We start from the raw sequence: 25,999 nt of genomic DNA on the forward strand, positions 1-25,999 counted from the left end.
CTGCGCGTATTCGAACGCCGCTTTTTCGAAGTATTGTAGGGCATAAAATAGAGTACATGAAAAAAAAGCCGCACACAAACATACCGGATAAAATCCCCATTTCTGAGCTCCATCGTGTGGGGCAAGCTAACAGCACTAATTACATAACAGAGCACGTGGTTGTCACAACACGCACGAGTTTAAAAAGGCACTTGGTCACTAGACACTTTGACGCATGGGACTAGCATGCTACTATGCACAAGCGCGTGGTGAAGTTAAGACAATGCCCATCTCAGCTACAAAATATGTTCGGCATCAAGCTCACGAAGATGTATTTACATATGAAGTACAGCAGCTCTGCAACATTTTTCGATGGTGAAATGCGAGCGATATGCTGCAGTCCTTATAGACATAGCGCACAACGCGAAGTGATACATTGACATACGAGTATGAAGAAGGTCAACAATATCCAGCAGCAGCGCATTACCAATACTACACTGCAAAAAAAAAAACACGTTATAAATTGCCATTGCACATTTCCGAACACACTGCTTCGGCGACCACATTTTCAAGCGCTAACACTTTGGGGTTCTAGAAATGTTAAAAGCGAACGGCCTTCCTGTCGCCGGTCGTAGTTCACAGCTATACATATATTTTTGTTTATGGCAACTTTCACCATGTGTCATTCAGCAACCGCAAAGTATAGTGCATAGAACAGTTGGCAACTAAAATGGTGGCTCAAAGTACGCACGAGTTTCACAGATGTAAGGGCAAATTTCGTAACGTAGTGACATCGAGAGAACGGTTAAAAACTTACAGGCTAGACTTTCTCAGTAGAACAAAAGTTGGCAATTTTCACCAGCGGATGCACTTCAGAAGTTAGTTGTTAGAATAAGTTTCAGCTTAGCTGTCACGCAGACAAACTAACACTAGCACATATAATCGATTCCCGACTTGGTTAGACTTTCTGCTAAAGTTTGTAGCTTTAAGGGAGTGCAGCGGTTGCTTGCTACTGCAAAACTGGCAGAAAACTGCCGAAAATTAAAGATTGCTTCGTAAAAGGGCCAAGAGACATGGCTATAAAATAATTTTGTAGAGGAGCGCAAGCTGCCTGGCTAGCATTGTTGCGAAGAAGTATGTGCAGAAAACGAACGAGGGACACAAGTGTGTGAACGTCTTATGTGCCCTTTCTTCCGTCCCTCGTCCGTTTTTTGCGCGGACTTCACAACAGTTATTGGGTGCTTATAGTTTTTCAACTTGCTTGAGCATGCATTGGTTGCCATACTAATGCTTGTTTCAAATGAAAGAAATGGAGAAAGGCCGTCACGGTTGGGCAGTGATAACCGTGCAAATTATCGTACTTACGAGTACATTTACGAGTACCTTTACCTTCATCAGTATCTTTACAACAAATGCAAGTTGTCTCACCAGAGTCGAAATTAAACGAATTTTCATAGAGGACAGCATTCTGACATGTTCATTACGCTTTCTATGTCACCCGAAAAAGCAATACTAAATATTACACCATCGATATTTACATCACTGTTTTCCTTCCAGAGAAAATCCAATGCCATTGTCATGCACGACACAATAGCAGCATGCTCCGCGAGACATTCGTTCTTAGAAACTCTGATAGAGATATCTTTAAGCAAGCATATACACGCGTGGCCAGAATTGTGCAGAGCACGCTTCGGCGTTCAGCTCTTCTTACTCTTTGCGTAACAGAAATCTGGATCTTTGTCGTGTTTGAAAACAAGAACGCGTTACATGTGCAGGGACAAAGAAAAGAAAACGCCCTTTTTAATAGATAACGCGTCGATTTTGATCACTGAAGCATGTATTACTCCGGCCGCACGTGGAAAGACTTCGTGCCATTTTACTCCAGACTGTGACCGTTATTCAATAACATGAGGTAAAGTTTCGTGTTCGTTGCTGCTGTCGAGTTTGCTGCCGCGTTGACCGAACGGTACCCTGCCGACCCTGGTTGTTAGAATTACGGAAACTATTCGATGTATACCCTGAAAACTGCTTAGAAACGAAGCTTTTGTGTGCTATGAACGTGCTAAAGCTGTAATGCTAGGATGGGGCATATTTCTCTCATTACTATGTTTTGTGTGCTAGCGCATCGTAGAGTTCAAGTCATCAATCGATGTGTCAAGAACTAACCTACTACGTTCAGTGTACTGCGTCGGCATGCCTTACGCGTGATTTCAAGGTACGACTCATGCGATGCTAATTAGAGCGATTAAGATATCGCAGTTCCCGAGCTCTGTGTACTGCCACTTCAGCCTTATTTGGCAATGCTAACATTCGGTTGAACGGCCACGTTGAAAAGAATTGTAAATTTGGTTCCGCAAATAGAAACAATAAATCTCACATGGCACACATTTCAATACTTTTCTATCGGAGACCTCGCAAAGCAGGTACGGCACGTAAACTATTGTCTTAATGTTCTGCATGTTTCCGAAACTAGTATTACCTTCTTTGTACAGTTCTGTAAGTAATATGTTGACGATGAAAGCTATAGGCTAAAAGCACTAGAGTAAAAGATTTTACCACCAGTGTATGCGCTTCCAACTAAGGAAAAGATGTCGCACATAATTGGGCATGCGCGACGTCATGCTAATATAAGTGCCAACGTGGGTAGATTTTTACTTTTAACTCGCACAAGCTTTTTCTTTTATTTATGGAGCGCACAGCGGCAATTCAGGCTTTTAATATATGTGCATAGATATGCTAAATATGGAAGAGAACACCACAAGAATAAAACCCTTTTAATGACCCGGACCGGTTCAGACGAATGAAATGACTATGCATGTGTCTCACACAAGAAAAAAAACTAAATCGTTCATATCTAAAAAGGGTCCCACACAAGGGACCTTGGAAATAATGCCGTTGCTAAGACTCTCCTGCCTGCAGCCAACACAGGCAGCAGCGAGGCCCACGACGCTACACATAACAAACACTGGGCACAGCAAAAGTAAATCTTACGGTCGAGCGCGCTGCAGTTTGGAAGAGCTGCTATGTGCCTTTTTATCTTTTGACCTGAAATATTTTAAATCTTAAATGAAGAAAAAGACTATTCCAAACAATCCAGCTCTTCCAAAAATGTCTGTAATCGCTCCGGTAAGACGGTTACACGTAACATGTGTAGTGTGCCAACCATGACTGGTTCCGCGACCACCATGCGCCGAGACTACGCTGCTCCTGAGGACGACGAAGTTGCTCCGCTCTCTTGGTGCTGGCTAGATCCTACGCTGCCAGATCCTACACAGCGGTTCGGTCTCTTGATGACGCGTGATAAACGCGCCCCTACAATTGGTGCAGGTGCCGGCAACATTCCCTACCAACCTGGAACTCCGGAGCCGTACGCTGCCGCCTGTGTCAACCATGCCAGATGAGACTGCCCCAACACCGGCGGCCAGTTCAACCACGGTCCTTTGTTCCGGCGTTTATTAGGCATCGTCATGAGACCGAACCGCGGTGTAGGCTCTGGCAGCGTAGACAGGCGTAGCCAGCACCAATAGAGCGGCGCAACTTCGTCGTTGTCAGGCGCAGTGTAGTGACGGCGCATGGCGGTAGCGGAACCAATCACAGTTGGCACGCTACACATGTAACATTAAAGTGTACATTTTGATTTCTTATGTACACTCCGATATTCATTGACGTTTTGCATAGACGAGTTTAAACCGGTAGTGCTGGAAAAGGCACTTGAGGAGTAAATAGTAAATTAACTTTCACCGCCGCGTAATACCCGTCAAAAATGCCATGATGTTGTTGCCGAAAGATGCAAACACAGTATTTACAGAAGCCCAGATGGGGCGCGAACGAGGGTTGTAAAGAGTATGAAATGTAACACCAGCTTCAAAAACTAATTTGTTCAACGCTCACCTCACTTCCTTTGGCAGTAAGGTTAACATCTAACACCACTACTGGCAAACACTGCTACTGGCCTCAGTCTACTATGCTTTCGCCAATGTAGCCGAGTGTCCTTTACCAATATGGCCGCAATTTCCTGCTACAAAGTAGTTTGCACCTGCGGTGTTACATGATTCATCATTTAAATAAAAAAGGAATCGCTGGTTTCCAACGTGCGGAGAAGAAAGATGGGAGCACATGATGATGTTTACCTACAGCCAATAACATTTCTTCTTTTGACTTATTCACATCAGCGTATGTCTGCAGTTGCAATTTCTAACAACATGGCTGCACACAACACCGACGAAATATCAACTGGAACCAATCATCCTGATCAACTCTTTCATAGCTCGTGATCACAACATTTTCACAGATTTAAAACGCCATGCTCATAAGCACATCCAAATATGTGGAGATAATAATTTTGCTGCACTTCTCAACATCTGTTCTATGCTCCAGAGCTACTTTCTTCCTCTTGAAAATGAACATAAAAACATAACAGCACAGACGTTTCACTAAGAAAAGAATAAGATAATGTTCATACCGCATTCACATCTACCAGCGATCATGGGCAACAACACAAGCATAGTGTGTTTGGATATATTCGATTCTTCTTTTTGAGCTAGCCGTGCTCGCTCTTATTTCTCTTTATAAACAAAACAAAAGATGGCGCAAGTTTGTATTGCTTGGCTTTAACAACTGGGGAAACAATAAAAACAGGGTGCAAAAAGGTGGGTAAACAGTCATTCACTCTGGATGATAACTGATGTGAAAAATCTCGTTACTTGTATCTTGGTCGTGCTGCCAATGCGATGCCAGTTTGCACAAACACTTCACCTCCGCACGGAATGCCAAAAAGCGTCCCTCTAATAAAAAAACAAAAAGTAGTCTTAACGCGGAGGCGAGTCATCTTTCCTCAGCGACGACGTCGACTAGACATTCACATATCGTTGCCCGGTGTCACAAAATCTCCGCTGCGCTACGCACTACACAGTATGACAAAATTGTAGAAAAAAATATACATGAGCTAAAGCTTCAAAATGTGTATAAAAAGTAGACATGAACGGTGTCACAACAACATATTGAGCATTCACAGACCGCCTCGCTCCAACACGCATTCGCTGTCTTCACAGTGGTTAACCTTTCTACCGGCCTCAGTTCCTGTCTTCGGCCGGATTTGGCGACGATGCGCGTGCGACCGGCGCGACGCGCAGCGCCGAGGCGGGGTGATCGACAGAAGTGATCCCGAGGAGTGCAGGACAGCGAGCACTCGACAACCAGTCAGCGGCCCTCACAGGGGTTCCGCGAACGCGTCGCACACACGAGTAAAACGTCCGGTAGGCTTCCCGCGTGGAATCCGGGAAGGGGTCCAGCGAGAAACAATGTTATGGGAATGCTGACGTGGTGATCACAGGCTGTGGTGGGGTGTCGTCCAGAGAACTAACATCGATAGCACTCCTGTGGACAGGGATAACGCCGAGAAAAAAAAAAAGAGGCCGTCTCTTGCGTGCAGAGTTTGTGCACGAGCGGCAACCGTGTGGACCAGTGGTTCGCTGGATGCGATGGGCGGCGGAACTTTTGTTTGTCCTTTCTTCTTGGGACAATGTGGCTTCCTCTTGCTCACTTGAGCACGCGTACTGGAATGTACGTGGGTTGCACCGGTTTCTGTGCGGAAAAGATGCAAGAGAAGACCGGTCAGACAAGGCATCTATACACTCTAAGCAAAAAGGAGTAAAAAAGGTGTAAAGTTGTCTTCTAGCGCACACCCTTTTGAAAGGATGCGCATAGAGGACAACATTACACCCGTCTTACTCCCATATTGGTGTATTCGTCTTTAGCGTATAAACGACAATGAAAAGCGCTTGTAACGCTACATTCAAGCTTGATCCAAACGTCTTCATTGACTTGCCTGGCATTAATTCTTTCAAACTTTCAAAAATTCTTTCAAAATTCTTTGAATTCTTTCAAAAAGTCAAAGAGCTAGTCAACAACAATGAGTTTCCTTTTTAGGTCACATATCTGGATGTGATCCGGCGAAGAGCCTTCTATAGTCGCTGCCTCTCAGTAACTAAGTAACCATCGTATTACTCCTTAGTTACCTGTCCTGCCTATCATTCTCTTCTTAAGTATCATCTATTTCATTAATCTTCATTTTTTTTTAAGGCAAACATGAAACTTGGAATTGCTATGACTGCGTATTTAAACACAATAGTGAAAAACAGGAGTATAAGCATTCAAGAACAGGAGTGAAATAGAGATAATGAGGTTCGCCACTGCAGAATTCATCCAACTGTCTCAGGCATGCCTCAAGCATGACATCACACATGCACTGCATGCGCTGCCGTGCAAAATAAACGTAGGCGAGAAACAGATGACAGGGATAAAAGTGCGTACAGTTTCTTCACAGCTTAGAAACAGACATTCGCGCATGCTGCATTGAGTGTACACTCTGTCGTATTACTGTAGAGATTTTTCTTTGAACGTAACTCGGAAGTACTGAAGACTTTGTTCCTGTCGACCTTAGGTTTTACTTCTTTTTCCCTTCTTTGTTGTTAATGTTGTTGTTCCCTCACTTTCTTAATCCTCGCTTCATGAAACTCTGCATCCTCTGACCCACGAGCTTCGTGTCCTCGCTGGTTTGAAACCTTGCTCGAAACCGCGCAAGCTAAGCACAACAGCGGCTGTGTGCGTCGAAAAGACGCAGAATATTTGAGTCCAAGCAGCCTCTCCTTGGTCTCGGGCGCTTCCGTTCGTTGCGTCTACGTCGTCAGCATCACACACACAAAGGATGCATTCCTCAGAAAGTCGTACGGCGCGACACGGGGAATTCCGAGAGCCTTTTTCTGTTCGCAACATGTCTGTTGTTATTTTTGTAACGCACGCCCAGACTTGGCACGCAGCGCTGACAGGCCGCCCTATATGCACGCTCGGCCGGCGTGGCGACTGGCCGTGAAGTACATAACGGGGTGTCTAGACTAGCAGTAGGACTTAGGTGGTGAGATTAGCTCCTGTAGAAACGAGTTAAGCAAGGCTAACAAGTAATGAACGTCGGACGTCTTGCGTTTTTACAAACGCTCCAGCTAAAATGAACAACAGAGAGGTGAGATTAACATTGAACCTCCGGAGATGTCTTCCTCGCTTTTTCAATCATATTTATGGAAGCTAATGGTGTGCAGGCGGATGGGGAAGAACAAATATTGTGACCGATTAAGCATTGGCTTGACGCGATTGACACAGCCAAAAGCTGTCATAGGAATCTGAGCTTGGTATCTGCTCTGGCTGTTGTTGGGTTTTGAAGACGCCCAATCTGTACATTATAGTACATGGAATTTGCTTCTCGCTGCCTTCTTCGGTGATGCCATGAAGCGACTGATTACACTGCCCGTTATCCTGACTGACATTCCTTAAATAGCTTCTCGCTGTAAAATAACTACAGGGCTCATCACTAAGAGCCAAAGAGAGTCAAGGCGCTCAAAAAGTTATTGTATAGTACTTCTGAAATCGCATCTGGATAAACACCGTGAAGAGATGAAGCCGAATAGACTAGCGCTCGTTTCCTGTATAGAGCCACCAAATGAATGCTCTTCGCTTAGACTTATCTTAGTCTTCCATTTCGCAGATTTCCTCACATAGGCGACTGCTAAAAGCGAAGCTCCAGAAGAAAACAACGTTGAACAGGCTGGACACAAGCAGCATCGGAGGTGAAAGATTTCAGGGAGGCGTTTCAGATGTAGGTTGCAATGCAGAGCAACGTCGAGAAGGCCAGCAGAGAGATGGCTTCCATATATGTCGTTATACTTACTGCGTCGTGTTCATACAAGAGCCACCGTGTCGCCCCTTCTTCAATACTACTTGAGCTACGGGAGAAGCGGAGGTACCAGCTACAGATAAAAAAATTTATCCTTTTCGCGCAGAGCCGCGGCGCTAATATTTTCACCGCCTGCTTGAAAGCGACAGCCGAACGTTGTGTTTGAATGTGAAGCCAAACTGCAAGTGCTGTAAAAACCAGACCTTATAAAAGAAAAACGTACTAACGAAAGCCCAAAACCCGGTCTCTGCGAGGCATTATGGGCAGTGATACTTCAATACTGTCCTGTTTAAATCGAACATTAAGTATTTCTTCAACTTTGACGATAAATTGCAAATGGAAAGGAAAACAACACCGCACTGACTTCAGTAAGCAACGCTCAAGGCCAATTTAAAGTTGCCAGTGCTAGCACTGCCTAATTCTACCAAGAGGAGAGTAGCTGTAGTTCTCCTGTTGTTGGAGGTAACTGTACCAACAGGAGAGTGCGGTAACGTCAAGGGACAACTTATATTGTCCGTGAACAAAACGTTGGGCTGAGCATTCTAGCAGCGTCAGATATTCGCTTGGTACAAAACGTGCATGTACGCATTGCTGTAAGTGTTTGACCCAGATAAACGTTCAACAACATAAGTCCGTAAGTAAAGAATATTCATTAACATGGCTTAAGGATAAAAACATGACTTGTTTTCAAAATGCAGATTGCACACAAAAACTCTACGCTTAGTGGAAGGTGTCCCCACACCTTCCAGAGCAAAGGTTTCTCTGGTAGCTTAGCCCTTCTGAAAAGCACTGTGATCCCTACATGTGTGATCCGTGAAAAAATGGCTCCTTCAAATTGGTGAAACGAGTTATCACTTATTGCTTTGGAGCTCAAAGACATTTTTAAAAGAACTAGAATACCATTTTTGTTAAGTCTTGAATTGCACTGTAGTATCAATTTGTGCCCCATTTTTTGCGGGTATATTGATTGTTACAGTGAAATCTTGCATTATATGAAAAAAAAAATTGCATTCACAAACGGTTTCCAGCTCAAAAATGCTTTGTCCAGAATTGCAGGGTATGGGACAGGCAACAGTGCGTAAAGTAGGAACTTTTTGCTATCTCGGTTCTTAAATGTTGCTTCTTTGGCCGGTGCATATGTCGCAGGTGCCAGCACTAAACCACAATATTTCTGCGCCTTGATTTTTCGTTCCCCCTTTCACGCTCACGTGCAACACTTAATGTGCGTAAATCAACCGCCATGCATCGCCGCACGAGACTCAGTGACAAATGGAGGCAAACCGAGTGAGCAAAAAACACTGGAGAGTGTGCTTACCGGCCTCTTGGTGTATCGTATGGCATACACTAGCGTCGCAAGCAGGATGATGCCGCCAATGATGACGGCGCCGAAAGAGCCCACTGTGACGTACTGTGGAAGCTCTTCCGTCACCAGGCGCAGCCTTGACAGCATGTGCTTGTCGGCTGATGCGAGCTGCAAAAAACATTAAAACGACAGCGTCGCCGTTAATTCGAGCACGCTCTGTGCATCGATGAGTGCAGAAAACGATCGCCCTCCTTTGCAGCCGGCACAAATTTCCAAGCGAATGGCACGTGGTTGTGGTGGCGGCACACAAGCAAATGGCGAGAAATTTGGAAGCATACAGCTCAAGGTCCACAAAATTAGCATATAAAGTAAGTGGCAGCGCCAGCGATGCATATCGTCAGCAATCGTCCGTGCGTCGTGATTTTTTTAACAACAGCCCGTAATTTTTTAAATGTTCAAAGTGCACCATTCGTGGACATTGTCTGTTCACGGTCCTATTTCACCGCGATTTCAAGGCTTAGCGGTCCTATTTCACCGTCCTATTTCACGGCTTAGCGGTTGCAACAACATCGATATATGACCACCACACCACTAAAAACAATGCGTTGTACTTTGGCCAGGTACTGCTATATCCGCGAGCCGCCGCGGTAGTGGTGGAGGTGAAAAAAAAATTGGCAGTGGCTTAGCTCTGGTTAAGCCACTGCCAATACAAGCGAAAAGGATATACAAGCGAAAAGCTGCAGTTATGCTTTGTTTGACGTCATGGCTGTCGCAGTTCGCGCACAATCCACTGGGGGCACCACGATAACTGTGTAGATTTTGAGCCAACTCCCTCGCTACCACTTCTGGGTCTTCTTTTCTTCCTTCCATGGCGAATGTCTGCGCCTCTTCTACGGTCGCCGCCGCCGCTCACGCGTGCGTTCTCGCAACGCCTTGCGAAAGAACCTTCTCTTGCGACGGAGACCGCCGTCCCAACTGTCCCAAGCGGTTAACCGATGGCGAGGAGAAGTAACGACGGAGCGAGCGCCGCGGCGCGCGGCCTCTTTTATGTCCGCCGCCGCCGCTCGGGCGTTATCGCAACGCCTTGCGATAACGCGATAAGAACGCGATAAGAACCGCTAGCAGCGGCGAAGGGTAAACAGGTGGCGAGGAGGAGAACGGAGGGGGTGGCGAGGAGGAGGAAGGGCGCGCCGCGGCGGCGCCCAGGGGTGGCCCATGCGAAGCGCGGTGTTGACGAGCCTAGTGAAACTTTTCGCTTCAAAACTTTTTCATACTCAAATAAAGTTTGGGGCTCAGAAGATCCCGCTACATGGTCGGTATCCTTAGTCCGGGACACCGCACGACGAGGCCTCGTCTCGCGCCCGCTTTACTAGAGCCCTTTAGGACTCCAGTGTGGAGCATTTGAGGAGGGCAGTCTCCCATGGCCCTCGAGTGGGGGTGGGGGTGGGGGAAGGTGAGGATTTTGAGTACATGCCCACACCATGTGAAAGATATCGCAGATCTCTCCACAGTGCGGGCAGCGCCCATCTATGTTCGTATCAAAGTGTTTGGCGATGGCAGGACAAAGAAGGGTTCCTGTCTGTAGGCGCAGAGTTCGCTCCTCCGCCTTGCTCAGCCCTTTGGCAAGCGCTTCGTCCTGTGTGTTAGTCCTCTTTCCGTGGTTTTTAGCGCTCACCAATTCCTTCAAGTATGTATTTCCAATTAGCCCCAGTAGCATCTCTTTTGCCTTTGGAAGGAGCCGGGTAGAGGCGGTGGCTGTCGCCGTAATGAATTAATATTTCGCGGAACCGCACAAGCGTTTTATGAGCTTCTGAGCCAGGAGAGCTAGGATGAGGAGCCCGGTGTGTGAGCGCTCGGGCGGCCGCATCAGCGGCCTCATTGCCTCGTAGACCCTGGTGGCCAGGAACCCAGATTACGCTTGTGGAGTTGGATCGGCGAGAGCCCGTCTTGGAATTAGGAAGGCAAGGGGTACGTGATATTTCCCCTGCAGGATAGTGTTCACATGCCCGGCGAGAGTCTGTGATAACCGTTCTCGATTTTGGATCGGCGGCAGCGAGAGCTATTGTGACTTCCTCCGCTCGGGTTGAATTTGGGGCCCGAAAAGATAGCCCATCGACATTCATTCCCTCGTGGACTACGGCAGCCCTGTAGAATCCCACGGGCGACGGCCCTGTGATGTCCATGTAGTAGACGCCCTCTTTAGATCCATATTGACTCTCAAGCGTGCGAATCCGCGCTTGTCGCCTCCCTTTATGTGAAGTCGTGTTCTTGTTATGCGGGAGCGGAGCGAACCAGAGCATATGGCGCCACAGCACCGGGATATGCTCCGTCTCTTCTGATATGCATGTGTGTTGGATGTGTAAGCGCTTTATAGCAGGCGGCGCCCAGGAGCCGTCTGCGAGAGCCGCGTATATTGGTTCACAAGGTGGACCTCCCGCAACCCCTGATAGGAATTAACCACCTACATCGCCTTCAGTTTGGCGTTTGAGGTAGCCACCGGGAGGTCCAGTGCTCGCCTTGTTGCCTTCCTGATGATGGCGTCAATGCGCTCGTCTTCTTGTTTAGTGGTGCGTAGGTACGGCACGGCGTAGAGGATCCGGCTGGTCACGAAGGCATGGGCGAGCTTTAGCGCGTCCCTGCCCCGCAGACCACCCCGCTTGTTGGAAACACGGTGGATCATGCGCCCTACCTGTTCACCTATGCGCTTGAGTTTCGCTATAGTAACGTCCGGCCTAAGTTTGTTATTGATGAACAGACCCAGGATCGGGAGCTCTGCCACTTCTCTGATGGGACCGCCCGACAGAGATATGTGTAGAGACGTGTTGTCTTTGTGGTTTGACCTGACGTGTAGAAGCTCTGATTTGGCGGGAGCACATTGGAGACCACAGTCGGCAGCATATGCATCGACTACGGAGGCGGCCTGCTGAAGGCGGTCCTCCATCTCCCCAAGGCCCCCAGTGGTCCAGACTGTAATATCGTCTGCGTAGAGCGCGTGTTTTATGCCCTCCACCTGAGCCAGTTGGTCGGGCAGGTGCCTCAAGGCGATGTTGAAAAGGGGCGGTGATAACACCGCCCCCTGTGGTGTACCCCGTGTATCCATAGAGCACGGGCCGCATTCCACGTCCTCGATCTGGAGGAGTGCCTGACGCGCAGAGAGAAAGTCTCTGACATAGGCGAAGACCTTCGCCCGAAATTAGTGGTGTTCAATTTAGACAGTATGGTACCATGTTTAACATTGTCAAACGCCCCCTTAAGATCGAGGGCGAGAATGGCCTCGTCATTTTGTTGCATGGCTGTGGGTCGTATTACGTCCCTGTGTAGTTGGAGTAGGACATCCTCTGCAGACATGTGCGGGCAGAACCTGAACATAGTGTCAGCAACATTACCCTCAATGTATGGAGAGAGGCGATCCCGTACCATCGTCTCCATGGGCTTTCCCACACACGAGTCAGTGAGATAGGTCTCAAGTTGTCCGTTGTCACTGTTGTTGGTGGCTCAGTGGGGTGGGGAGGGAGATTTGAGCTTGGGATATCTGTTACAGCCGGCGTCGTCACTTCGGCGGACCCGGTTGTTACGACGCGCGTCTTTTCTTTCAATCTTTCTTCTCACACCTTTCAACTCTCTTCTGTCTGCACAAGGCAGCAAGTGTGGCTCAGCCCATGCCAGTGGGCAGGCTCGACCTCCCGGTCACCACGTCCAACCAGCGACTTCTGGCCTTGGGCGTGGTGAACACATTTCGGGAGCTTCGAGAGGCCCACTTAGTCAACCAATACACGCGTCTTGCACAGACCACGTCCGGTCGCCGCCTCTTGGACCGGTTACACATCAAACATGACTACCATATTGAGGAAAGGGAGAGAGTGCCAGAACCCTGGAGACGCGCCCTCCGGGTCCGACCCCTTCCCCGCAACATGTCCAGAGAAGACCATAGCGGTCGTCGCCAGGCGCGCGCGGAAGCAAGCGTTGGCGCGATACTATGGTAACCAAGAACATGTGTATTACGTAGACGTTGCCGGCCCACACCACGGGGTGTGGTACACGGCCGCAGTCGTACACAACACAAACACAGTCAACGGGCTCACTTTCAAAGCCTACAGCGCAACACACGCGGAGGAGATTGCTATTGCTCTTGCTCTCACTACTCCCAAGTCGAAACACATCATCACCGACTCGCGAGGGGCCTGTCGGAACTACGAGTTGGGCTGGGCTCCCCCGCTTGCCTGGCGCATACTGGAATATAGCTGTAGATCTGAAGATCCAACTCCACGCAACCTGATTTGGGCCCCCGGTCACCAGGGACTCCAGGGAAACGAACAGGCCGATCAGGCCGCCCGCGCACTCTCTCCCCGGGCTATCTCCCTGTCCTTGGAAGGGTACTCCCAATCAGACAATCTGGCCATTACATTCAAACAAATCACCGATTACTACAAGGGGGAGCACCGGCGCTACCCGGCCCCTTGTAAGGGTCTGGATCGCGCTGACGAGCGCCTCCTCATCAAAATTCTTACTAACACTGTACTGTGCCCGGCGGTGCTTAAACATTTCAATACATCCTTTGATCGCGCGTGCCAGTTCTGTGGGGAGGTGGCTGACACCTTTCACATGGTTTGGGCGTGTCAGTCAAACCCATCTATCCCCCCCAACCCCAACCCCAGCAGAGAGGACTGGGAGGCGGCCCTGCTCGGTTGTCAGGACCTAAAGACCCAAAAGGCCTTGGTTCACCGGACGCGGGCGGCGTTGCTTGCCAATGGGGCCCCGGAATAGGGGCTCCACCTAGTATTGTTAGGGGAAAGGGCCAATAGGGCCTACCCCAATCACCTCTCTGTAAATATTTATTGTATTATAAATGTTTTTCACCACCACCACCACCAGGCCCGTGTACTTTCCCTTTCATCCTTCCTACAATCGCAGCAACAACAACAACAACCTCAGTGGTTAGCGCGTTGGGCTTCTGAGCCGGAGTTCACGAGTTCGAACCCGGCCGCGGCGGCAGCGTTTCTACGGAGGCGAAACGCAAAGGTGCCCGTGTGCTGTGCGATGTCTCCAAGAGGTCGAAATTATTCCGGAGACCTCCACTACGGCCCCTCTATCTCTCTTCCTTCACACTCTCCTTCCTCCCTTCCCTTTTCCGGAGACCTCTATTACGACCCCTCTATCTCTCTTCCTTCACACTCTCCTTCCTCCCTTCCCTTACAGCGCGGTTAGGGTGTCCACCGAACGTATGAGAAAATTACTGCTTCATTTCCCTTCCTCAAAAGCCAAACCAATATCTTCGACGTCGTTCCCACCACTCATCGTCGTGGCCCTACGTTTGTAGGGCTACAGTTGGATTATTCCTTACATCTGCAAATGAAAGCATATCAGCTAAGAACAATGAAATGAACCTGGCGACAGCGGAAACGCCGAAGGCAGCTAAGGTGCCACTGCCCGTGGCAGCAACGCTGAATATTCGGAAAATGATAGCACGCCATCGGAAACTTGTGTTTGGACAAAGTTGCCGTTCAAAAAACCGGGTGGTAATTTATGGGCACGAGTATGAAGGGCTTCGCGCAGAACAAACCATACGGCTGCTATTACTTTATTTTCCTTGCGATGGAGAAAAGCTGTGCTTATTGAGCCTGTCAAGAAAACATGCCACTGATTTCTTGCTCTGGGAGGGACGTCCGTAAGAACAGAACAAGAAATTAGGAGCTCGCTGTGAAGCGCATGGTTTTGCGTGTGTTGCGCTGCCTTGGGCTTTGCCTTTATTAGAAGCCACACGTGAAAGGCTACCCTCATGACATCGACAGAGATGTCACACCATTACGGCCTTCAAATCATGTGATGTGCCATGAGGATATAACAGTAAGATAAGTTCATGCGCAACACTAGTCTATCGAGCGTTGCAGAATGAAATCTTGCACAAGCAACAGAAGGTTTTTCCGCTACAAGTTGTAGGGGCGCGACCTACTCCTCCACTGTGGTTCGCTTCCCCGCGATGCACCCTCCCTAGCCTAGTTACCTTAACTGACAAGGGAGGGCGCCGGCGTCGCAGCGACACGAGTGCAACGGACGGCGTGACTAGACACTTTTAGTTGGACGTACGCAGTGACCTTGCGTACGCAACGACACCGCGGGTAACGAATGCGCATGCGCAGAACGCAACGTATCTAGCCGCGCGTTGCGTACGCCCGCCCGCTGTAAAGCATAACGTAGCGTACGCAACGCGGGACGCTACGTGCTGCGTAGAGAACATGGCGGCGATCATCTCGCCCGCTTCGGACCGATTTCTCTTCGCCGCTGCTTTCTTCAATGCGATGGCTCGCTCTAAACTGTGCTGTTAGCTTTTATTTTGTCTACTCTCACCCACACGCCAAAATATTAGGCACAAATGCCCCTTGTTTTTCAGATAATGAGGCGATTTTTGATCCTTTAAGCCTAACTAAGGTTGTGTACGTTTATCGTCATAGCAACCGCACCTGTCGAATATTGTTTTTTAGTCATGTGCCTACTTTTGCACTTCATTAAACATTATACATTTTTTCCTTCATTAAAAACAGTAATATACTATTCATATTGTCAGAAACTGAAAAATGTTCAGCCGAGCGCTACAGCGCTTTCAGTGTTTGTCACTAGATGGCGACACAACACAACGGCTACGCGACTGCTCTGCGGCGGTACGGCCAACTAGACGGGGGTGTCCTTTACAGCCATGTTTACAGCGTACGGAACGTAGTGAGCGTTGCGTACGCAATGTCGCTACGTACGCAGCAACTAAAAGTGTCTACTACTGCGCGCGCGCGGTGGGGAGACGGCTGTCTTCGAAGGCCCCGGGATCGTTCCCCGGCACGTCCATGTTTTTCCCCGCAGGGCGTAGCAGAAAATAGAGCCACATCCCCCCAAACGAAGCGGCCTTGGCTTTCTTCAACTCGGGAACGTGTCGGCGCGGCGCTCCGCTCTCCGCCAGCGGGGCGAGGCCTCGTGGTGGGAACAATCTCCCGCCAGCTCCTCCCGTCCGGCCTCGGAGTTTCCCCCTTACCATGGCGTGGGCGAACGTTCGCTCGTAATTGTGCTGGTGAGTCGGACGATCTCGATTCCTTAGCATAATTTGCTGCTAGCTGGCGTTATTGTTGTCGTATCAATAAATGCCTGTTTGTGTCAGCCAAAGTGTTTCCAATGTTCCCTTAGAGCAAGGCCTGTCGTGGTCGGTGTGCGTTCGATAGCGCGCGCGATCACGGGGTGCGTCCCGGTGCTTTTGAATTGTGTCAGCCGCGGATAAACGGGGAAAACGTATTTCTCTCCCCCTATTAAAACCCATCTCTGGCACCCCAATGTGAGGCTTGCTCATGGAACATTGGACGACTGTCTTGTTTTCGAGGAACACTCTTTGTCCGGACTTGACAACTGCTAGGCGTAGCGTGAGTTTTGATTGCTAGGATCTGCGGCATGCTTTCTTGAGTGCGAGGTGGATTGCGCTACTGCATGTTTGAAGTTTTCGACATGCTCAGCATATCTTTTCAAATTTTTCTTCCCTGGAATTTCTTCAGCACTAGAACCTTGGTCCGCACCGAGGGAGCGCGAGGCCTAGCGCCTGCGGAGTTGCCGAGCCCGAAGCTAGTGAGTACGGAAGCCGGGTGGGTGATCCGAGTTTTCTGTACATATTTTTTCTTTACTGTCTCTGTTTCGACTCTGGGAATCGCGGCTCCGAAAGCCTGGTGGTCTGGCGCCACGGGTGCCGCCACGAGCTCGCTGGTACTGCAGCTCGGCACCGGGCGCTCCAACATCGTCTGATACGATGAGCGCCGGCCGCTCAGAAGCTGCTTCGCGCAGTGAGCGGGGTAGAAGAACCCCACACAGCTGATGTCTCCTCCCGGCTGCGCGCAAGCAACCCTTCTCGGGTCTTCGCTTTGTTTACAGTCATTGTCAGAGTGGTAGTTCGGCCTAAGGCTTTTAGGAGCTGCCTGCACTACGTCGGAAGGGACATGGCCACCGGACTGTGGTGCTGAAAAGGGGCGCACTTTGCTGCGCACTCGTTTTGTTACCTCGCAAACTGAGCAGGCACATGGGCCTGTTTAAGGTTAGGCGGGATGTGGGGCCGCGCCTCACTCGTCCCCTGTGGTTGGCTTCCCCGTGATGCACACTCCCTAGCCTAGTTAATTTACCTTAACTAACAAGGAATGCTGCCAGCGTCACAGCCACACGGACAGCGTGATTGCTGCGCGCGCGAGGGAGAGACGGCTCTCTTCGGCATGGGAATTTCGCCGCATCCGAACGTTTCGGTTCGGAACTCCGCTCTCCGCCTGTAGGGCGAGGCCTCGTGGTGGGAACATTCTCCCGCCGGCTCATCTCGTCCGGCCTCGGAGTTTCCCCTTGTCCAAGCGTGGTCGAACGTCCGCTCGTAACCGTGCTGTGAGTCGGATGACCTCGATTCCTTAGCATAATTTTTTGCTAGCTGGCATTATTGTTGTAGCAATAAATGCCTGTTTGTGTCGGCCAGAGTGTAGTTTCTTTGTTCCCTCAAAGCAAGGCCCGCCGTGGTCGGCGTGTGTTCGGTAGCGCGCGCGATCACAGGGTATGGTCCCGGCGGTATTGAATTGCGTCAGCCGCGGTTAAACGGAGGAAACGTATTTACCTCCCCCTAGTGAAACCTAACAAAGTCCTAGGACAATTTGAGCCGCGGTGTAAAATGCCATCTTGCACAAGCAAGAGGCAGTTTTTGTGCAACATGTCTCAGGTCCATTCGTGCCTATCTGTGCCCCAGAATTATTTTAGACACATTAATATGTTAGAATCCGAAAATTGTGCGTGATGCCAGATTTAATTACAAAATAAAGCTGAGATTTCTGGCAATCTGCGACTCTTCAGTCCTGATGTGCAATTTTGGCGCCGCGTCGCTAAATCAGTAACCATTGACTCTTACCTTTTTCTATGCGTATGTTACACAAAAAAAATGCAATAAAAGCTACTGGTATACAAAATCAAAGATGCTGAGCCGAAGGGCATAAATCCGCCCCAGAATCAACAGAAGCTGAGTAAACAACCTCATGAATGCAGGCCGTTCGAGTCTGCTTTGGACAGCGTGAGAAACATCTGTCTCGTCGAGCCTGTCCCAAAGCCGGTGTATCCGCAGTTCACCTGCCCAGCCGGTTTTTAATCAAGCAGCGCTAAAGACAGCGCTGCAGTAAATCTCTTTTTTTTTTTCCAAACAAGAAAAGGTAATGATGAGGCTCTGGAAAATGGACTACAAGGCACGATACGGACAAGGCTACAGCTGCATCAACAGCTGTGTTTGCCGGAAGCGTCCACAGAAGAGATGAAGGTAAGAACCCGATTAGAAACGTACGCGCGCACTCAAACTCGCATGCACACACAACAATCGATGGGCGCTAGATGGCGCCAGGTGTCTGTCAGCTGCGCGCACGTCTTCTGCATCGAGGCCAATCAGGGCGGGCGCACAGGCGGTGCTCGGTACGCGGTAAGCGGTGGCAGTAGGCGCTATGCCAAAAGTCTCTGATCACTCCGTGCACGGCAACGAGCATCCACAGCCCCAAACACCTCAAGCCTCTTAGTTGGGTGTTATACGTCGGTAGCCCGAAACCTTACAACACTCGATTTCGCGGCCGCATAGAGCTGTTTCACGCGGACGCGCATATGAATGGGCGCCGACGATCGGATGCCGCAATTAAATCAGCACAGTATGAAAGCTGTGCTAGGCTAACCCCACTTATCGCCGCAGTGTTAGTGTGCACGCGCAAGTGCGCGCCCCACCTGGTCGCCATTGCGCATGCGTAGCAGGCATCTGGCAATTAGGTGTGCGTCTGCCTCAGCACGGCTCCGCCTGCTGCCTATACCTCCCGACAATATAGATCTCAACGTCGGGACGACTAAACAGCCAATAAGTTACGCCTGAGTGCATATGCACACTGTGTTCGCAAGAACGCCGCCAAGTTTGTAGGAATATGAGACTCGGCGGATTTAAGCCGGTGATTAGGTATGAATGCCCAGTTTCTCTTTTTGGTGAATAATGTCCTTCGAAAAGTAAACCCTTTTCTTACCCCTAAGGGACACGTAGAAGTGCGACTAAGGGGAGAATATAGAGACAAAAGAAAAAGTGGCACTCACGTTTTCAAACCAAAACACTGGAAAGAAACGTCGCTCTTGGATATCTTCGAACAATCTGCAGAAGAAAAAAAGAAAACAGGCAACATTGCGTCAACAAGCGTGAAGAAAACACACATGTCACAGCGTTGCTGCAAGAAAGGACTGCTTGGATAAGGAGACGCGCGAACGCCGTTATGATAACGGATACGACCTACGCACATTGCCTACGCGTCGCGTCGCTAAGTCACAGAAAAACAACCCGCAGTACTGTGCGTAAGGAGTGCACGAAGATGCAGTCTTGGATTCAGCACTTGTCAACAGCGAAAGAAGCGACGCATGCAAGACCGTTTCTTGTTCTGTCCAACATATAGCCCTTGCGCTCGCGCTGTGGGCGCACAAAACATTGCCTGTAAACGCTGTTTACTTGCTTCAGCAGTAAGCTTTTTAATAGCAGTCAACATACAAGCCGTATAATTTGTATAAGCCGAGACCTGCATAAGCCAGTTCAGGGAACAAAACTTTTTAGTATGAGTATGATGAACAAATATCACTGCCGCAAAACTCATTCCTTCTTATAGCATGCTCTCAGAATATGAGTGCGCGAACACAGACGATGAAGGAAGGAAAGTTCCCAAAACTTTCTCTTGAAAATCGGTAAATCACTAGGGATACCTCAGCTGCTAATAAATTTTGGGAACCATTAAATATGCGGCAGTACGCAACCCAGAAATTAGCTTGCGAGCGAAAACACTCGACCAATTCGACGAGGGACTCGGTCGCGCTGCTTTCAGATGGTCGCTGCAGACAGAGCGGAAAGCCAGACAAACAGCGAGGCAGCGAAGTCTGATGCTGGCGTCTAAACCACTTCCGTCCAGGCAGAGGCGGCCACAAAGGATGCGAGCAGGAAAAAGGCACTTACTCTCTTCAGGCACGGCGTTTCGTGGCTATTTCGAGAGCGACGCGCCGGTGCAAGCGTCGTTGCAACGGTAGGCGGCACAGACAACAAACATAGTGAAAACAAGCGCGCAGAAATGAAGGACTAGTCGCACTTAGGGACGAGCGGCGAGACGAAGAGCGAGAAAAAAAAATTCAGGAGGGGCACTGTATTGACCTAAAGTGCAGTAAGGCTAAATCCTTTAGCGCTATGTTGCTGCTTGTGTCACTGATGTGTGGTTAAGATGTTAATTAAGTACACAATTGTTTGTGAATCTTAAATGCTGGAGACACTGGAAGGCGTTTGGAAGGTATCCGTCTGATTCGCGCCTTTCTGCAAACACTCTCCAGCGTCCCAGACAAGGAGAACTACATGAGCACTGGCAGGAAGTAGCGCACGCTCGGCTGCGGAGCGGAAGGATGGTGGTTCGAATCCCATCGTGCACAAAGATTTCTTTTCTGGTCTGACAAGAAAAAGCGTGATTCCTCAGCTGACAACCTTCTGTCGACAACGCTGAGGCATTAAAGGCTTTCGCCTTAAAACACCAAGGCACATACTTGTGAAAAAGTGATATGGACATCGGCCTCGATCACGGACGCCAGGTTCTTGGGTGAACATTGCGCGGGTACGATTACTCTTTTTTCTAGTAACAGCACTGATAACACATCCATGCAGTTTTCATTCTTCTCGAGCATATGCCACCGCTGCCTGTTAGAAAAAAGATTGGCAGTGGCTTAGCTCTGGTTAAGCCTGGATATACAAGCGAAAAGCTGCAGTTATGCTTTGTTTGACGTCATGGCTGTCGCAGTTCGCGCACAATGCATTGGGAGCACCACGGTAGCCGTGTAGAATTTGAGCCAACTCCCTCGCTACCACTTCCGGGTCTTCTTTTCTTCCTTCCATGGCGAATGTCTGCGCCTCTTCTACTGCCGCCGCCGCCGGTCACGTGTGCGTTCTCGCAACGCCTTGCGAAAGAACCTTCTCTTGGGACGGAGACCGCCGTCCCAACCGTCCCAGGCGGTTAACCGATGGCGAGGAGGAGAAGTAGCGACGGAGTGCGCGCCGCGGCGCGCGGCCTCCTTTATGTTCGCCGCCGCCGCTCGGGCGTTACGCCTTGTGATAACGCGATAAGAACGCGATAAGAACCGCTAGTAGCGGCGAAGGTTAAACAGGTGGCGAGGAGAACGGAGGGGTGGCGAGGAGGAGGAAGGGCGCGCCGCGGCGGCGCCCAGGGGTGGCCCGCGAAGTGTGGTGTTGACGAGCCTAGTGAAGCTTTTCGCTTCAAAAGATCTTGCATACCTGCGTGATGCTCACGTGATCCTCTCACGTACGTCATCTTTTAGTAAAATCACGCGGATGGGGCACGAAAGCACACAATGGCTCCAGCCCCGCTGTTTTGCCCCATTTCTGAAAGCGTCGTGTTCAGAAGACGCCTAAACAATGCAGTTGCCTAGGCACAGCACACAATATGTTATGGCATTGCTCGGCCCTTTCATTCATGGTCATCCGTCCATAACGGACCCAACCCGCTTGTAGGCAACCTCGGGACGCTAATCTCACAACCGAGCTGGACATCGTACTAACCTTTATAGTCCCTTCAAGTACTTTAAAGCCAGCTTTAACGCCCTAAAAGGCCACATGCACGTCTTCGACGGCCTTATAAATCCGTTTTTACTTCTGTTGGGGCTTGATGATGATGATGATGAAGTGGATTTATATTTAAAAGGTGTGTTTTGGGAAGCAGATGCTTTGCACACGAGGCCACGTGAACGCCCTCTTGATTTTTTGCTTTTTCCTACTTAGTATTTTTTTTGCGTAAGCAATATTACGACAAGATTCAGCTTTCGCGTCGGGGCGGCCCGAGGCACGTTTGACCTTGAAGGGCGGCGCGAGGCGCGGCGCACTACAGCTGTAGCCGCGCCGCTGCCGAGTGCAGGCGCTGCCCTCGCCGGGCTCTCGCCAGCTGCGGAGTGTGGAGAGGAGGCTGGAGAACGGGGGAGGGGAGGGGGGTATAAAATGCATTCGCTTGCTTGGTATCTGTCCTTCTGTCCTCGCCTCGGCGAGCGCGGCTTCGGCCGCTTATCTGTTTTTTGAGCAGCGTCCGCTCCGGCGGACGCAGTTGTTGCTGCGACGCGCGTCTTTTCTTTCCTTTTTCTTTTTCCTCTGCTCTTTTAACTCTCCTCTATCTGCACGTGGCAGCGGTGGTGGCTTGGCTCGAGCCAGTAGCAGGCCCGTGCAATTTCTTTTCATTCTTCTCTCAGTCACAACAACAACGGCTGTTCTCGCTTCGGCGAGCGCGGCTTCGGCCGCTTATCTGTTTTATGCGAAGCATACTACTTTAGCTACCACTTCAGCTCTTCACCATGGTTATGCGCCTCCAAATCACGTGATACATGACGTCACACCACGTGACACGATGACGTCACGACAGTAGAGAAACGGGGGCCCACCTCGCGCCGTCGCTGTGGTTGTGCGCCTCCAAATTACGTGACACGATGATGCCACACCACGTGACACGATGACGTCACGACAGTGGAGAAACGGGTGGCCACCTCGCGCCGTCGCTGTGGTTGTGCACCTCCAAATCGCGTGATACATGACGTCACACCACGTGACACGATGACGTCACGACAGTGGAGAAACGGGGGCCCACCTCGCGCCGTCGCTGTGGTTGTGCGCCTCCAAATCACGTGATACATGACCTCACACCACGTGACACGATGACGTCACGACAGTGGAGAAACGGGGGCCCACCTCGCGCCGTCGCTGTGGTTGTGCGCCTCCAAATTACGCGACACGATGATGCTTCGCATTCTCCAGGCTTAACCAAGTTAAGCCTCAGCCATTTTCTTTTTTGAGCAGCGTCCGCTCCGGCGGACGCAGTTGTTGCTGCGACCCGCGTCTTTTCTTTCCTTTCTCTCCTTCCTCTCGTCTTTTAACTCTCCTCTATCTGCACGTGGCAGCGGTGGTGGCTTGGCTCGAGCCAGTAGCAGGCCCGTGCAATTTCCTTTTCATCCTTCTCTCAGTCACAACAACAACAACAACAAGCTCCGTCTTTATGCCGCCTGATAAGCAGAAAAGGAGGCTACGTCGGCTTGACGAAGCTAGGAAACGACAACGGGCTTCGGAGACAGATGAAGAACGCGAACAGCGCCTTGCTAAGCGGCGCGCTCAAGACGCTGCTAGACGGGCGCACCGCGCCTCTATCGAAACCGAATCGTCTACAACCAGCGATGATCCCCAATGGAACGCTATGGATGCTTACGCAATCTACCAGGTTTAACCAAAGTCGAAACCTTAACCGCTCGCCTGAAAAAATCGCCTTTTATACTTTCGCTTTACTTGCCCTGTATAAATTCAAACCGTCAGTATTTTATTACCTCACAAGAGGAAATTTTTCTGATCGGCTTCCCTAACGCGATGATGAAATGCAAGTCTCTGATTCTCAAATTTCACATGCGCCCGTGACCGGGAGCCAGCAGCTTCCAACAACGGTAAGAAGAAATATTCTTACGGAATCTTGTCAATGTTTTCGATCCAAACGCTGACTTGGAATTTCGCATTGGCGTTCACGGTAATGCCCATTTTCTGAAAGCAAGAGAAAAAAAGAGTTTCAGACATTGAGACGATCAAAAACTGTGCGCGACGTTTTAGACGTCGGTAAGTTTCATTCGTGGGAGCAACTGCTCTGTTTACGAGCTCGCGAAAGTTGTGATAGCATGAAATCTCATCCTCTTGCCCTGGAATACCGCCAGGTGCCGTTATCTCATACAAACCTTTCTGTCTCTACTAACAAAACAAAGATATATATCCTTCTCAAGCTAATTTTCACGGCTGACCAAATTTATAGGGGAATCCCCCTCTCGCCCTACCATAAGCTTGCCGTCCCGGTTAGCTCAATTGGTAGAGCGACTGCTCCGGTGAAGCGGTGGTCCCGGGTTCGAACCCCGGACCAGGACGAATTTTTCTTTAACTACGAAGTTTGTGAGAAAGCTGTATAGCTTTCCTTTGTAGCCGTATGGCTGCGCTCGGGTGGACGTCAATGAGTAATTACTCCCTTATTACAAATCTACTCCACCTTGGGGGATTGCCCTAAAAATTTGGTCAACACTGCTCCCACTTCGAGTTATTGATCAATTCGCTCTCGCCCTACCATAAGCTTGCCGTCCCGGTTAGCTCAATTGGTAGAGCGACTGCTCCGGTGAAGCGGTGGTCCCGGGTTCGAAACCCGGACCAGGACGAATTTTTCTTTAACTACGAAGTTTGTGAGAAAGCTGTATAGCTTTCCTTTGTAGCCGTATGGCTGCGCTCGGGTGGACGTCAATGAGTAATTACTCCCTTATTACTTTTCACGGCTTGCAAGTCTGCGATTCTCACGAGCTGTATTTCTTAGAACGTCCGAAGCAGTACGTGCTTCTTATATGCAGCCATGTTTATTTCAAGTTACGATGAGTAACAGTTGGCTGATAACAATCTTCAGGCGTTAAATCAGCATTTGGTACGACATTCGATCCCGCCATAGATTTCATAAACTTCCAAAACAAAACGATCGCATAAGCACTGTACTGAAGCCCGTGTTTTGCTTTGATTTTGAGATAGATATATTGAGCGATCGATCGATCTTGGCCGATTGATTGATTGATTAATTGATTGATTGAACCGTCTATGCTAACACTTAGACGTGCGCCGCACCGGCACGGAGGACGCTTACAGTATAGTCTTGGCCACTTTTTACCATTCCGACAAATAAAATGAAAACACTAACTTACTGTGCAAAAGGCTCGCCCAGCTAGAGTACTTCTATTCACTACTGACATCCCAACATGATGTACTGAGGAGCACGCAAAATAAAGAGCTCTTGAAGGCTACCGCAAATACGCTTTTGCTGCTAGAGAAAGATTAAGCATCGCGCGATCCACTCCCGTGATCCGTTTCCACACACCGCCAATACGTACGCGCTGATTGGCGTCCGCGTATCTTGCCGGCACATGGCGCCCCCTGGGTGATCTGCGCATGCGCAGTGGTACCCCGCAGAAGCGGATCACGGTAGCGGATCGCAAATTGCTTTATGCTATGGCTTTCCAATGGTAAGGGCTCAGTGACGGTGCAGACACCCCTGAGGACACCGAAGTACCTTTGCGTGAGTGCATACATTGACGACGGGTCTGTGCCGTGCAGGACAGCGCAACCGTACAGTAGGGCACGGTATGCAGTCTGTTGTGGTGCTTTAATACGAAGAAGGACCGCTATTCACTCACCGGCTCAATGTCTAAGTACATTTGGTGCTTCTTTGGATCCGGCCTGATGCCCTCCAGGCCTTGCTGGTAATAGGGATGAGCGTACAGGTAGTGGGGGAACGAGATGATGACCGGAGATCCTGCGGGCACAAGACACAGCTGCTATACGTTCGAAGCGCGCGAATGCGCAGTTACAGCTAGCACATTAGTGTCAGGTTCAAGTGCGTGACAAATCCATTGTGTTCTCGGTGAAAACAAAGCACGAAGGAACACAATGCGGTTCCTACAACAGGGCGAGTTGTAGGAACCAACTCCCTCAGTTTTACTATTTTTTTACTTTTTATGGCTAGGGTTCAAGGCTGTCGCCGCACGCTCCCTCCGCAGTTTTTTTTTTTTTTTTTTGTTCCTTCATGCGGGTTTGTAGGCATGAGCCAGAACAGAAGGCGCTGCGGAAAGCCTTGTGCAGACGACGCGACGCCAAGGCTACGCCCAACCTTCTCCCGTCAGTCAGAACGATGCACCAATGGAGTGCCTTTAGCGAAAGTATCCCCCCTTGACGTCAGCGGGGTGCAGAGTAGTGGGCCGGGCCCGTTTTTGAAGGAAGGAAAGAACGAACGGGCTTTGATTTGAATTTTCGCAGCTTTTCGGGGCGCGCATGGCTCTAGTATTTTGCATAGGTTATCTTCGATGCCTCATCTATGCAGTGGGCTTGTTTTTCAAAAATGTCCGGACCCTGGTCA

The 25,999-nt window shown here is 49.7% G+C and overlaps 1 protein-coding gene across 2 annotated transcripts in view; it reads right to left on the reverse strand.

Annotated features, from left to right (window-relative positions):
- Nucleotides 1-2,733: 2,733 nt before the first annotated feature.
- The window catches only part of LOC149370809 (protein croquemort-like), a 95,053-nt gene continuing 71,787 nt past the window's right edge, over nt 2,734-25,999 (reverse strand). The window contains exons 9-14 of one of the 2 annotated variants that reach the window (XM_089563297.1): nt 25,281-25,399; nt 23,537-23,610; nt 19,110-19,164; nt 9,021-9,176; nt 7,700-7,754; nt 2,734-5,562 (exon numbers count right to left, since the gene is read on the reverse strand). In XM_089563297.1, the coding sequence (XP_089419423.1) occupies nt 7,746-7,754; nt 9,021-9,176; nt 19,110-19,164; nt 23,537-23,610; nt 25,281-25,399 (413 nt within the window). In that variant the 3' untranslated portion in view covers nt 2,734-5,562; nt 7,700-7,745. The remainder of the gene's footprint in view (nt 5,563-7,699; nt 7,755-9,020; nt 9,177-19,109; nt 19,165-23,536; nt 23,611-25,280; nt 25,400-25,999) is intronic. The other variant, XM_089563291.1, reaches the window with a different exon arrangement.

The sequence above is a fragment of the Amblyomma mixtum genome, chromosome 1 (genome assembly GCF_055824585.1).
Source record: "Amblyomma mixtum isolate Tamu chromosome 1, ASM5582458v1, whole genome shotgun sequence".
NCBI lineage: Eukaryota > Metazoa > Arthropoda > Arachnida > Ixodida > Ixodidae > Amblyomma > Amblyomma mixtum.